This window comes from Gracilinanus agilis, chromosome 2, assembly GCF_016433145.1.
Source record: "Gracilinanus agilis isolate LMUSP501 chromosome 2, AgileGrace, whole genome shotgun sequence".
Lineage (NCBI taxonomy): Eukaryota > Metazoa > Chordata > Mammalia > Didelphimorphia > Didelphidae > Gracilinanus > Gracilinanus agilis.
Genome location: NC_058131.1, coordinates 49,561,332 through 49,576,745, shown reverse-complemented (window position 1 = coordinate 49,576,745; position 15,414 = coordinate 49,561,332). Strand labels below are relative to the sequence as shown.

Below are 15,414 nucleotides of genomic sequence, written 5' to 3'. Positions count from 1 at the left end.
AGTTGTCTGAAGCCCCTCTCTGGGTTTTCTTTAAATCGCTATTTCTTGGTTTTTCTACTATCTGGCTAACTACTGATCCCTACGCTCCTTGCTTGGATCATCATCCATATCATGTACCTTTGCTGTGGTTATGACTTAGACTATTGTAGGTTCTCTCTTCTGTTCATAACTCATTAGCTCCCATGGCTATCCCTGTCCATTCTATGCATACCATTTCCAGATCTATTTCCAGCCCCAGCCTCTCTTGTGAATTCCATTTCAAAAATCACTACATACCTGTTAGATATTTCTTTTTTTTTTTTAAACCCTTGTACTTCGGTGTATTGTCTCATAGGTGGAAGATTGGTAAGGGTGGGCAATGGGGGGTCAAGTGACTTGCCCAGGGTCACACAGCTGGGAAGTGGCTGAGGCATGGTTTGAACCTAGGACCTCCCGTCTCCAGGCCCGACTCTCACTCCACTGAGCTACCCAGCTGCCCTATTTCTTTTTTTTTAACCTTTGCCTTCTGTCTTATAACTGAAACTAAATATTGGTTCCAAAGAATGATAAGAGCTATGCAATTGGGGTTAAGTGACTTGCAATGGGTCACAGAGCTAGGAAATATCTAAGACCATATTTGAACCAAAGACCTCCCATCACCAGACTTGGCTCTCTATCCAATGAGCCACCTACTTGCCATCTCATTATATATTTTGAGCTGTATATCCTATAGGCTCTGCAAATGCAACATGCCCATGACAGAATCCATTGTCTTTCATTTGTTTCACTCATTTATTCAAATCTATCCTTCTTCCAAGTGTTGAGGTAATAATCTGAGGTTTGAAACCTGGATGCCATGCCCAAATCCTCACTCTCACTCATCTCCCATATGCAATCATTACCAATTCTTGATGCTTCTACATCCACAATATTTCTCAAATAGTCCCCTTCTTCCCACTCGCAGAGTTGCTATCTGAATTCAGGCCCTTATCACCTTTTCCCTGGACCATTGAAATAGTCTCTTAATTGGTCTCCTGGCTCAAATCTCTCACTACTCCAAACTATCCTGTATAGGACTGCTGCAGTGGTTTTTTTGAAGCAGCTCTCAACCTCCCTTTTCAGCCTTATTATCCATTTCTCCCCTCCCTACTTTCTAGCCATATTAGCCATTTAAGTGTTCCTCTCCCCCTTGGAATGTTAGAAATATTAATATTCTTCAAGACCAGGCTCAAGTGCCACCTTTTGCTTGAGGTTTTTTTCATATCTCTCCAGCTGATACTTCCTTCTTATCTCAAGGTTATCTTTTATCTGTTTTGCATATGTTTTATGTACATATACATGTATTATTTCCCCCTCTGTACTCTCTCACCGGATGCTCTCAATTCCTGGTGGTTTAATTATCATCTTTTTGCAGATAATTCTCATATTTATTTATCCAGCCTGTAAAAGTGAGGCACCAGGGATGTTAAAATATAACCTAAATGGTTTGTGGGTACATACTGGGTTGAAGGAGAGACAGGACCAACCAGGACAGGAAGACCAGGGTTCACTGTTTTATCAGACACAAGAATGGCAGTTGGCCCAATGGACACCCAGCTGAGGGTAACTAAGTAAAGGATGGGATAGGGGATTCTACACTTGAAAACCTGAGGGGCAAACCACAGGGGGCAGGGAAGGACTTAACTACACTATTCTAATTGACCTAAGCCAGGCAGGGCCCAAAAGAGCAGTACTGAAGTCACAGGGAAAGCTCCCTCAAACCTGGTTCCAGCCAGGTTTGGTCAGCACTGCTACAGGGCCTGAGGGTGGCTTTGAGGCAAGAAAACTCCAAAAGGGATCATGAAGAACTGGGCATGACTGAAAACTGAACAATAACAACAAAGTCTCTCTCTTTTTGAGTTCTATTCCTACATTACCAACTGCTTTTTGGATATCTCTAACTAAATGTCTTAAAAGCATCTCATATCCAAAATTGAACTCATTATCTTTACTCCATAAATACTACCTTTTTCCAAATTTCCCTATTCCTGTCAAGGACACCATCTTCTCAATAATCTAGGCTTGAAACCTGGGTGCCCTTCTGGACTCCTCTCTCTAACTCACATCCTATATCCAACCTGTTGCCACATCTTGCTTTCTCCCTTCATGATACCTCCTGTATCTAACTCCTTACCACTCACACAAGTACCACCATAGTTCTTTCAGGCCCTAATCATCTGTCTCCTGGACTACTGCCTTCTAATTGGGCTCCCTATCTTAAGGGTCTTCCTAGTCCAATCCATCTTCATAACTTCTCCTCTTCCTATCTTTTCAGGCTTCTTACACCTTATTTGACTTTCCCCCATACTTGGAATTTTCTGCCTCAGCTCAAATATTGCCTTTCCTGATCACCTAGCTTATAGTGTCTTCCCCTCTCAGATTAATTTCCATTCACTCTGTCTATTTTGTATATCCCTAATTATTTACATGATTTCTCCCCCATTAGAGTGTCAGTTCTTTAAAGTCAGGAATTTTTATTCCTTTCTTAGTATAGTGGCACAGTACCTGATACATAGCAAGTGCTTAATAAAAATTGTTTGATAGCTGTGCAAGCCCTCTCTCTGAGCCTCAATTTCCTCAGCTGTAAAATGAGGAAAATTATACTATATCTTTCAGAAGGTTGCTGTTAGGAGAAACCCTTTAGTAAACCTTATTACTGTTCTTGGAAACAAATCTATCAGTATTTTAAAAAATAATTAATAAAGACCAAGATTAAAAGAAAGTTGGTAGAATGGAGTGGATAGAGTCACTCTTAGATTCAAGGAAAGCTAGATTCAAGTCTTGCCTCCAATACATTCTAACTACGTGACCATGGGGAAATTACCTAATTTCTCAGTGTCCCAGGCAACTCCCTAAACCTGTTCCTCCTAGAACCCCAATTCTGAGGAAGAGCTCAGGACAATCTCCTTCTTTCCTCTCCTGGCTCTGCTTCTGATTCCATGGGCCTTGATACCTTACCTCAGCAGATACTTCTCCTCACTATTACCTCTTTCATCTTTCTCTGACCTCTTTTATGTATTGTCTCCTGCTCTAGAGGCACAGCCAGGTGGTGCAGTGAATCACGGGTCTGAAGGCAGGAAGGCCTGAGTTGGAATTAGACCTCAGACACTTGCTAGTTGTATAACCCTGGGCAAGTTGCTTAATCCTGTTTGTCTCAGTTTCTTCCTCTGTAAAATGAGTTGGAGAAGAAAATGGCAAACCATTCCAGTATCTTTGCCAAGAAAATCCCTAAAAGGGGTCATGAAGTCTCAGATGCCTGAAAAACAACTTCCTGCATTTGAATGTAAGCTCCTGGAGGGAAGGCACTATCTTTCTTTTTGCTTATATTTTTATCTCCAGCACTTAGCACAGTAACTAGCATAAAGCAAGTGCTTAATAAGAGCTTGTTGACTTATGTGAGTTCAAAGAGTGGAAAGAGTCACGCACCAGGAGTTCCCTACACTGATGAAATCAAAGGAGAGAGGGGTGGGGGAGAGAAGAAGAGGAAAAGGAAAAGGGAAAGGGAGAGACAGAGAGACAGAGACAGAGAGACAGAGAGTCAGAGAGACAGAGTCAGAGAGAGACAGAGACAGAGAGAGACAGAGAGACAGAGAGAGAAGGAGAGAGAAGGAGAGAGAGAGAGAGAGAGAGAGAGAGAGAGAGAGAGAGAGAGAGACAGAGAGACAGAGAGAGAGAGAGAGAGAGAGAAACAGCTTTGCTATACTTTATAGGCCAGGCTCTTGTACAATGCCACCCACAGGTCCCTCTCATTCCTTTCACCTCTCCACAATAAGTCCTTGAAGAGATAGTTACATCAGAAGCTTTCTAGTAATCTTTTATTCATCCAGCTAAGTGGTTGATAGCTTGCTTATTCAGATGCAGAAAAAAAATTGAAGATATACAACATATAAGACAGACAAATAAAGGAGTGGGCCAGTGAGCAATGATTTAAAGGTTTTGCCAGAGACAGTGCAGTGTTTGCAAGGACAAGAGCAAGGAGAGAATGGAATACTGAAGAAGGCAGAATATCTCACCTGCCAAAAACTAATCCCACCATTTCTGGGCTGCCATGTCACTGAATCACAAAATATCTGAATTGGGAGCAACCTCAGCAGTCACCCACCTAAGCCAGAATCCCTTCCACACTATCCCTAAGGAATGGCAATCTAGCCTTTTCCTAAAGACCTCCAGGAAGGGGAAATCCCACTACCTTCTATGGCTTCCTTTTGGTCAGCTTTGTTAGGACATTTTTTCATGATAACAAGCCTAAACTGATGATCTCTTTACAATTTTCACCCACTGCTTCTGCTTCTGCCCTTGGGGGGATGGGGTAGGAACCAAGTCTAATGTCTCTTCCAGGAGAGAACCATTCAAATACTTAAGACAGCTGTTTGTCTTCTTTAGGTCTTCTCTTTTCTAGGCTCAAAATTATCAGGTTGTTGTTTTTTTTACTATTTCCCATAGGAAGAAGGAAGGAAGGAAGGAAGGAAGGAAGGAAGGAAGGAAGGAAGGAAGGAAGGAAGGAAGGAAGGAAGGAAGGAAGGAAGGATGGAAGGAAGAAGCGAGGAAGGAAGGAAGAAGCGAGGAAGGAAGGAAACAAGCATTTATTGAGCTCTTATGAACCAGGCATGGTGCTAAGTGCTTTACAAATATTATCTCTTTTAATCCTTACAACCTTGGGAGGTAGATGGTTATTATTATCACAATTTTCAGTTGAGGAAATTGAGGCAGACAGAGTTAAGTGACTTGCCCAAGGTCACATAACCAGTAAATGTCTGAGGTTACATTGGAACTCAAGTCTTTTTGACTCTGTCTAGGACTCTATGTGCTGAACCACTTGTCTGGTGGGCTCTTTACTAGCCACTTAGGTCCCTTGCCATTCTTGCTAGTATCCTATGGACAATCTTCAGCTTATTAATATCCTTCCTAAAATGTGGCATCTATGTTTACCTATCTTGACATTTAAGACAAATATGTCAAGTCTTATATTCTTGTAACCTCTGCTTTACCAAAGATGCCAGGCTAAGCAAAGCAGTGAGGACAAAGGTTACCAGAGTAGCCATTTCAGGAAATCACATGCATTGGCAAGTTAATTCCAGAAAGAAATGCTGAAACAGTCTTAGAGACAAATAGACCTACAGATCTTGTCCTTGTTCGTGCTAGAAAGATCAGAGCAACAGGGAACCATATGCACTAAGGAACAGCTTGGAGTTCTTCTCTGGTACTGTGAGTCATCTAGCCTAAAGTCTTTTGGTGTTTTTTTTTAAAGAAATTTTAATGAGGTCTTTGAATTTTTTCCATATAATAATTTTTTTGGATAAGAGCTAGAGATAAAAATGCAAGCAAAGGAAAAAATAGTATCTGCCTTCCAGAAGCTCACATTCAAATACAGGAAGTTGTTTTTCAGACATTTGACTTTTCATGACCCCTTTTTGGGGTTCTCTTGGCAAAGATTCTGGAATAGTTTGCCATTTTCGTCTCTAGCTCATTTTATAGATAAGGAAACTGAGACAAACAGGATTAAGTGGCTTGCCCATGGTCACACAGTTAGTAAGAACCTGAAGTTTAATTTCAACACAGGTCTTTCTGCCTCCAGACCCATGATCCACCCTTCTCCTTCCCCTCTCAGAGAGCAATACCATCCAACAGATAATATTTAAAAGAAAAAAAGAAAAGAAATCAGTAAAATTGATAAATGTATTGTAGAAGTCTAAAAATATGCACAATGTATCATAGTTTTGGACTTTTTACCTCAGTAAGTGGGTAGCGTGGGGAAGCTTTCTCCTATGTCTTTTTTGGAGCTTTGCTTTTTGTTTATAATTTTGCAACATTTAATTTTTTTTCTGGTTGTTCTTTACATCTATATCGTTACAAAAAATTGTGCGTATTATATTCTTGGCTCTGCTTACTTCATTCTGCATCAGTTCATATAGATTTTCCCTCACATTTGTCATTTCTTATAGCATAGTAATATTCCATTACATTCATATACCATAATCTATTTAGCCATTCCCTGTACAATGAACAACTACTCTGTTTCCAATTCTTTGATATCACAAAAAGTGCTGCTATGAATATGTTGGTGTATATGAGGACTTTCTTCTTATTTATTTATTTTTAAAATTAATTAATTTATAATATTTTCCCATGTTTACACAATATATGTTCTTTTCCTCCCCTTTTTTTCCTCCCCTCTCCCAGAGCTGACAAGCAATTCCACTTGGTTATACATGTATTATCACTCAAAAACCTATTTCTATATTATTCATTTTTGAAATAGAGCAATCTTTTAAAATCAAAACCCCATGTCATATACCCATATAAACAAGTGATAAATCATATGTTCTCTTTTTCATTTCTTCTCCAACCATTCTTTCTCTAGATGTTAGTTTTAAAGGTAAGGTAGCACTTATCAAGGGGAGAGTTCTCTCATAGAGATATGTTAATCTAAAGGATCTAAAGATAAGATAATCTTGAAGCAGGAAGGTACAGTTTGTTATCAGGTGGAGATAAATAAAGAAAGCTCAAAGCTCAAGTCTTAATGCAGGAAAATGACAGCAATACATGTTTTGGGGATGGGGGTATGGTTTAATACAGCTGGAACATAAGATCCATGAACAGGAGATGTGAGAGAAACTTAATTTTTGAGTGCTTACCATGTGCCAGGCACTGTGCTAAGCCCTAGGGATACAAAGAAAGACAAAACTACCACCTCTCCCAGCAAGGAATTCACATTCTAATGGAAGAGATAGCATATAAACAACTGTGTGCATCCAAGATAGATTTTTGTTGATCTTTCATTTTCATAGAAGGTCAATGACTTCATAGGGTGATATCATGATTTGCACATGAATTGGATTTAAGTGGTCAGTCTTACTCTCTTCCAATTATTGAAGTCCAGTGGCAAGACAAAAGTCAGGATAACTGGCAAAAGCTCGGGTGCAATACAAAATAGATACAAGATGAATGGAAGATAATCTCAGAAGAAAGTCGAAGGGACTCCTGCAGATGGTTAGATTTGAGTTGAGTCTTAAAAGACACTAAGTAAGCCAGGATGTAAAGGTAAGAAGAAAGAGCATTCCAAGCATGGGAGGCAGCAAAGAAAGGCACAGAATTAGGAGCTGGAATGTGCCATGTGTGAGGAATGGCAAGAAAGCCAAGAGAGGTGAATCATAGAGTAAGGAGAGGAAGATGTAAGAAGACTGAAAAGGTGGGGAGTGGTATAAGGTAGAATGTATAGAGATTTAAGCAACAACAAGCTTTTATATTTGATCCTGGAAGAAAAAAGGATATTGTCAAGGTAGAAACAATAAGATTTGGCAGAAGATTGTATATGTGGGGTGAATGTGAGTGAGGTTTGAGGATGAGCCAAGGTAACTGGGAGGATAGTTCTGTCCTTGTTAGCAAAAACAGAAATTTGGAAGAGGAGAGGGAAAAGTAATGAGTTCTGTTTTGCTTACGTTGAATTTGAGATCTCTACAAGACAGAATGGCAGGTAGGTGATATAATGGATAGAGTGCTGGGCTTGAAATCAAGAAGGCTCATCTTCCTTATTTCAGATCTGGCCTCAGGCACTTAGCTATATGACTATGGACAAGTCACTTAACCCTGTTTGCTTCAGTTCCTCATCTATAAAATGATCTGAAGAAAAAAATGGCAAACCACTTTAGTATCTTTGCCAAGAAAACCCCAAATGGAGTCATAAAGAGTTGGACACAACTGAAATGACTAAACAACAACCTCCACAATAAGACAATATGTCTAAAAGGCAGTAGCTAGTGATGGGAATAGGAGAGAGGGACTTTACATTTGAAGCTAGAATAGGCTGATGACTCAATTCCTCTGTATTTCAGTTTCGTTGGGTGTAAAAGATGGCTTGTACCTATACAACCTACCCCATAATGTTGCTGTGAGCCTCAGATAAACATCAAATATTTTGCAAACTGTACAGTGCAATATTTATGTCCATTATTAGTGAATTCTACCCTTGGAATATAAGCTACATGAGCTCAGGGATTGTTTTTGAAGCAATTATATACATATTCTGAAGATATATAGTCAAGAGGTTTGTGCCTAACCATAGCTTAATTTCTCCTTCTAAAGAATTTTGCTAATAAATGAGAGTTGATTTTAAAGGCCCTTTTCTGTGCTCTACTGTTCATTTTAAAGTTTATAATCTCTACACTATCAATTTAGCTTAGAAACCCTAATCTTTTTTGGGGTTCCAGTTAGAAGGAGCTGAAGGATAATTAATAATAATAACAATAATAATAACTAGCATTTCTATAGCAAAAGGTTTGCAAAAATACTTTATGAACATTCTCTTATTTGATCTTCTCAAATGACCCTGGAAAGTAGATACCATTATCATCCCCATTTTACAGATGAGGAAACTGAGATAGGCAGAGGTTAAAAGTGCCTTGTCCTTAGGGGCAGCTGGGTAGCTCAGTGGATTGAGAGCCAGGCCTAGAGACGGGAGGTCCTAGGTTCAAATCCGGCCTCAGACACTTCCCAGCTGTGTGACCCTGGGCAAGTCACTTGACCCCCATTGCCTACCCTTACCAATCTTCCACCTATAAGTCAATACACAGAAGTTAAGGGTTTAAAATTTAAAAAAAAAAAAGTGCCTTGTTCAAGGTCACACATATCTGAGGTCAGATTTGGATTCTGGTCTTCCTGACTCCAGACCCAGTGCTCTGTGTACTATGGCTTCACCTAGCTGCATTTAAAATGAAATGAATTTGAGATCTCAGGGAGGAAAAGTAGTTTTTCCTTCATTTAGGCATCTTTAAGCAGAGGTTAGATGGTTGATTCTGCAATGAATAATTGAAGGGCTAATTTTTTTGTGGGAATAAATTGGGATTTAATTGGTCCCATCTACTTCTGAGAATCTGATTCTGTGTTGGAGTTTGTGCTTAATGGGGACAGATATTGACTTGGTTTTCATTGTTTCCTCCATGGGTAGAGATGTGGGTTGAGAGATTGATAAACAGAAATGGTGATCCATTGTCTTTATAAATGGTTAGCAGGATCCTAAGAAATTATCTTGAGAACACAGAAGGGTTGTATTTATTTACGGGAGCATATTGTATATTAGGCTTGCAGAATCAGAGGACTAGCCACAAGCTACACTATTAGCTTCTTGGCTCAGACATAGAGTTTTCTAGACTGGAAATACAACTAAGTTGATGAAACACAAATATTTGTCTAAAGTCAGATCCTGGCTCTATCATTGGCCTATAATTTATCTTTGGATGAGTTACTTGACCCTTCATTGGCTTGTCTGTAACAAGACAGGGGTCGTTTTAGGTCAATTTATGTTTTTCTCAAGGAAAGATTGTGAACTTAAGGTTTTCAAAGGTTGTTTTTCTCAAAGAATAATTGTGAACCTCACTTAGAGGTGGTAGAGAAAGGAGCATGCCAACCAGTGAATTAAAAGGTATGAGTAAATGTGCAACCAGTTCTAGAAAGAGAGGCCAAGGATGTTGTGGCAGCAAGAAGGAATCAAGTTACAGTGAGGGCCAGAAGATGGAGGGGGTGAGAAAGAAAAAAGAATTCAGATGAAATTGAGTTTATTAATAATGGAGAAGGCATTTCAGAGACCACAATGGAAGGGTTAGGTAGACCTGGAATGAGATGCTGGGGGAGAAGGTTAAGGAGGACAAGAATAAAGAGGCAGGCAATTGGGCATGGGGAATGAAGTTTAGATTCCTGGGATAGGGAGAGTATAATGGAGAACAAGGAAGGTTCCTGATATGATATAAATATATCTGGCATGTTATGGGGCAACAGCATGTTATATTATCATTTATTAACATCAGTATAGATAAGAGCTGTCACTCTGAAAAGAAAAAGGCATTGTTCTCTGGATAAGAAAGTCTCCAGCTTTATTTTTTTTAATTAGTTTATTTTAAAATATTTTCCCATGAATGCATGATTCATATTCTCTCCCTCCCTTCTTCCCTCCCCATTCCTGGAGCTGACAAGCAATTCCACTGGGTTATACATGTATTATCACTAAATACCTATTTCGATATTCATTTTTGTAATAGAATAGTCTTTTAAAACCAAACCCCCAAATTGTATACCTATTTAAACAAATGATAAATCATATTTTTTTCTACATTTCTACTCCCACAGTTCTTTCTCTGGATGTGGATAACATTCTTCCTCTTAAGTCCCTTGGGATTGTCCTGGATCATTGCATTGCTGCTAGTAGAGAAGTCCATTACATTTGATTGTTCCATAATGTTTCAGTTTCTGTGTACAATGTTCTCCTGGTTCTGCTCATTTCACTCCACATCAGTTCATGGAGGTCTTTCTAGTTCATACAGAAATCAAGCAGTTCATCCTTCCTTATTGCACAATAGTATTCCATCACAGTCATATATCACAATCTATTCAGTCATTCCCCAATCAAGGGACACCCCCTCATTTTCCAATTTTTTTGCCACCACAAAAAGCGCAGCTATGAATATTTTTGTACAACTGTTTTTTATGATCTCTTTGGGATACAAACCTAGTAATGGTATTTCCAGAAGTCTCTGGCTTTAGAGTAGCATTAAGGGCACTAGATTTGAAGTGAGAAGACTTGGTTTGAATCTAAATTCCTTTAATCTCTCTTGTTGAAAGCTATCCAACTGCTCCTGGATTCTGATAAGGGACAGCTTAGGTGATAAAGAAAAAAGTGGCGGGGGCAGCTGGGTAGCTCAGTGGATTGAAAGCCAGGCCTAGAGACAGGAGGTCCTAGGTTCAAATCCGGCCTCAGACACTTCTCAGCTGTGTGACCCTGGGCAAGTCACTTGACCCCCATTGCCCACCCTTACCACTCTTCTGCCTTGGAGCCAATACACAGTATTGACTCCAAGACGGAAGGTAAGGGTTTAAAAAAAAAAAAAAAGAAAAAGAAAAAAGTGGGAGATGAGAAGATCTTGTCTGTCAGCTCATGGCTGCTTCTCCAAAGTGCCATTGAGTCACAAGTTTAATATATACAGAATTCAAACCCCATTTCACACAAAGGCACAAAGAAAACTTCACAGTTGTGTAGAAAATACAAATTATGTCATGTCAAAAGAGCCTCAGTTGCTTCAAGAGAGAGACAGCCTTGAATAGAACAAGATCCAAGGCTGAATTCTAGCTGCCTTATTATCAATAAGCTAAGTCTGGAAATACTTTTCTGGGGTGGAGAGCCCCTGCTAGATTGAGGTTTTATCTAATTTTGACCTTGACTGTCTAGAATCAGTTTTGAGCCCAAGCAGCTGTATTTTAACCGAGAGAAATCGTTAACCTCTTGATTGTTGATTTGCTAAGAACAAGACTATAATGTTTTTCCAATAAGAAAAGGTGTGGATAAGAAAAGGAGTCAAAAAAGGAGTCTTGGATTTTTATCTTAGAAAACCCATCTTGTCTGGCTCTGATTTGGAGCAGAAAAGGTCAAAGTAAGGGCCTTGCCAGGCTGTATTGATCTTTTGATGGGGTCCAGATCAAAATATCTATTTGAGACTCTGTTTCTTGTATTGGCCTCCCACACTCTCTGGACCCCAGTTTCCTTATTTATAAAATGCAGAGATTAGAGAAGATGATGCTTTCCATATCTAATTCCTATCTCTGACAAATTACCCTTTCTCACTCTCTCACTGAAAACCCAGGTTGCTCTCCTGACAGTGCAACTGAGATCAGCAAGGGAACTTGGGGAAAGGGAGGAAGCTGGCTCCTCTTTTTTTCTCTCATTCCCTATATGCTTGTTCTTGGGTCCTGAGTCTACACCCTCCCCTCATATCCTGTACTATGTGCGTGAAAGTGAAGGGATGAACATAGGATGGATGGGAGAAAGGAGAGAGGAAGGGAAAGGAAGAGATAGTGGTCCCCAGCCCAGGCGGGGGGTAATTTACCAGAGCCCTTCAAATGAATGATCAGAGAGCAACTTTAGGGTTTGAATAGCTAGGTTTTATTTTAATTAGAAAGGGAAAGGTCTAGAGAAAACTAAGAGGTAGGAAGAAAGGAAAAAAGGCTCCGAGAGAGATCAGGGTCTCAGGGTGGAAATCAGAGCTTCCAGCATAGAGCGAGCAAGGGGAAGTTATAGCAGAGAGAGTCCTGGGAGACGTAGTCTTTCAGGGCTTACAATAATTTCAAATGACACAACTAGCTGGTCAGAAAGTAGGGGGATGCCTGTCAGTTGGGGAATAACTAGACAAGTTAGAGTATATAATTTTGATGGAATGCTATTATAATGTAAGAAATGATGAAGGGGATGGTTTTGGAAAAACCTGGGAAGACTTATATGAACTGATACAAAGTGAAGTGAGCAAAACCAGGAGGACACTGCATATAATAATAGAAACATTGTAAGGATGATCAGTTATGAAACACCTAGCTACTCTGTTCAATACTATTCTAAAGGATTCATGATGAAAGATGTTATTCACCTCCAGAAAGAACTAATGAATTTTGAATATAATCAAAAAAATTTTTCGCTTTCTTTTTCTTACCTCTCCCCACCCACAACATGGCTAATGTGGAAATATGATTTGCATGATTTCCTATGTATAATGGGTATCATATTTCTTGCCTTCTCAGTGAGTGGGGGAGGAACTGAGAGGCAGAGAAAATTCAGAATTGAAAATAAAAACTTTTTAAACTCATGATAGCACTAACACTTTGCAACATTGATCTCTGGCCATCTCCCAGATGCTCACTTTTTAGGCAAACCTTTCATCTTGGTTCTACTCACCCCTAAACCCTGTTATAGGTATTTAGTGTCCTACTATGCCCTCTGGCTACCCACAATCTCCCACAGGAGTGACTAATGGAAGAGGAATATCTTGTAGAGAACCAAAATCAAATCCAAGGAAATTCTAATCCAAAGATTTAGCCATTTTTGTGTCCTGAACCTCTTTGGTAGTCTGGTGAAGTCTAGAGATCCCTTTTCAGAATCTCAGAATTACTTTCTAATGGTAGAATTGCACGTCTAGGCCAATTAATTGGTGATGGTGGTGGTAGTCAAAGTTTGTTTGTTTTTTAAGTCAGGGAATCCTTCCTTAGTCTCTCAAATGATAAATTGTTTACTCCCTAAAAGGTCTGCCTTTCCTGTCTGGTTTTAGCTAGGCTTTTAAGAATCGTTTCATCCCTCCCTCTACTGGGGTTCATGAACTTTTTAAAAAATATTTTTATAAATGTATTACAATATGATTGGTTTTCTTTGTAATCTTAAATATTTTATTTTGTGCCTTTGAGAACACAGTTCTGAGGAAGGGTCCCTAGGCTTCACAAGGCTACCAAAAAGGTTCAGAACACAAGAAAGGTTAAAATTGTTTTTCCCTAGAGGCTATTTTATAGATAAGGAAATTGAAACTCAGGGAAATTAAGTGACTTTTCCAGGATCACAGAGTAAACAGAAAGAGTACAAATTCAAATCCATGATTCTTTCCAACATACCACCCTGTCCTGTCCTCTAGCATGCCCATGGTGGCTGATTTATTTCCTTTTTTTACTAAAACTTTAAATTCAATCCCTTTTTTCCTTTGGAATGCTCCTGTTTCATAAAAAGAGTAATTTACCTAAGGGTTATCAGAATGGTAGAACTCTACATGATTTCAGAGATTTCCTTCTCTGATACATTTTTTTCTTTTACCTCTTTCCTGGCTTTTTTTCTAGGCTTTTCTCTACACAACTATAGGTAAAACCAATTTTACAGACACACACACACACACACACACACACACACACACACAGGTGCGCACGCATGTTCAATCACAACCTGAATGGTCACCTACTCCATTTAGAATCCAGTTTGCATTTCAAGTCCATCATTGGCCCAGCCCTATTAACCTACCAAAGGCTCTGGCCTGTTTTCAGTCCAAAGAGTGAAGCAATAAAAAGTACCTACATTAATCATATGTAACTTTACACTTTCTTGGTCAAAGGGCATGCTTGATCACTATCACCTGGAACAAAAATATAATTGTTTTAATACTTCATCTACTCCCCACAGGGAAGGACAAGCCCAGGGCAGGAGGGGAGTGACTTGGCTAGTTTCAAGAGCCTCCAGCCAGTCTCAAGAAGGGAAACCATAGCACAATGCGGAATTGGTGGTTTTGGTCCTGTCTGGCACTCTGCACTGCAGACCTATTCAGGGATGAAGCAATAAGAATCATGAGCCAGACACCCTTAATCGATGGGTAAGTAGCTCTGCCCATGAAACGGGCTCCTCTCCTCCAGCTCTAAGGACCATTCAGGATCAGAGAGAGGGAGATGGCACAGAGTCACCAAATCTTAAGAGATATGTAGTAAACACTCAGGGAGTCTGGATATCCTTCTAGTATCAGTTGACCCCTTTGCCCAATGCTGCTTCCTGTCTAGATTTCTCTTTTTCCAACTTTAAATGGGGTCAGAGTAGTCAGTCTCCAAGATCTTGGCACCTTAGTACATGAAGCCCCAGTCAAGCTACTCAATTTCTGGTTCATTCAACAAGAATTTATTAAGTACCTACTGTGTTCTAGGTATTGTGCTAGATTATTGGAGGTACAAAGACCAAAAGGAAATAGTCCTTGCTCTCAAGTTTACATTTTCCTGGGAGTACTGAATATCATAAATAGTAAATACAAGGTAATTTGAAGGGGGGCAAGAGTACAAACCATTTGGGAGAAGGGTGCAGCAAATATGGAAAGATTGTTTTGTGGTAAAAAGTGGTCCCTGAGATAAGCCAGAAGACAACCAAGGATTGTAAGAGGTTAAGAGGAAGAGGTGGGAGTGAATTCCAGGCATGAAGAACCAGCCTCTTCCAAGACATGGAAATTAAAGAAGGGATGCCTTATTTGGAAAATAGTACTCCAATTTGATTGGAAAGAAGAGTGTGTGAATCATACTAGGGATGATAATAACTAATAGGAATAGTAATAACTTATAGATACTAATATTGTGCTTTGAAGCTTACAAAGAGTTTTGCCTTCTCCTCTGATTTTGGAGTCAGAAGATCTGGATTCAAAGCCCTCCTCTGATACTGCTTAATACTAATAATAACAATTAGCATTTTATAGTGCTTAAGTATTTGCAAAGTGCTTTACAAAGATTAGCTCAGAACTTTGCTCGCTTCCCTTAGGAAAATTATTTTGGTAGCTTCATGAAAAATGAATTAGAGAAGGGAGAGACTTGAAGTAGACTCTTGTAATCGTCCAGGTGACAGGCAATAAAGACTTGTACTAAGGTAGGGATTCTGTGACTAGAGAGAAGGGCCCAGTGGGAGAGATGCTGTGGAGATGGAATTGACAAGATTTGGAAACTAATTTCTTAGAAATAGTGTAATAGAGAAAAGGCAGAGGAGGCAGCTAATTGGCTCAAAGAATTGAGAGTCAGGTCTAATGATGGGAGGTCCTGGGTTCAAACCTGACTTCAGGCACTTCCTAGCTGTGGGACTCTGGG

General features: G+C 39.6%; 1 protein-coding gene across 3 annotated transcripts in view; it reads left to right on the top strand.

Moving 5' to 3' along the window:
* DPEP1 (dipeptidase 1) overlaps positions 1-15,414 on the top strand; it is a 44,036-nt gene that overhangs the window by 17,084 nt on the left and 11,538 nt on the right. The window contains exons 1-2 of one of the 3 annotated variants that reach the window (XM_044663162.1): positions 5,136-5,223; positions 13,988-14,174. In XM_044663162.1, coding sequence (XP_044519097.1) covers positions 14,074-14,174 — 101 coding nt within the window. In that variant the 5' untranslated portion in view covers positions 5,136-5,223; positions 13,988-14,073. Of the gene's footprint in view, positions 1-5,135; positions 5,224-13,987; positions 14,175-15,414 lie in introns of those variants that run through there. The other 2 variants (XM_044663163.1, XM_044663164.1) reach the window with 2 other exon arrangements.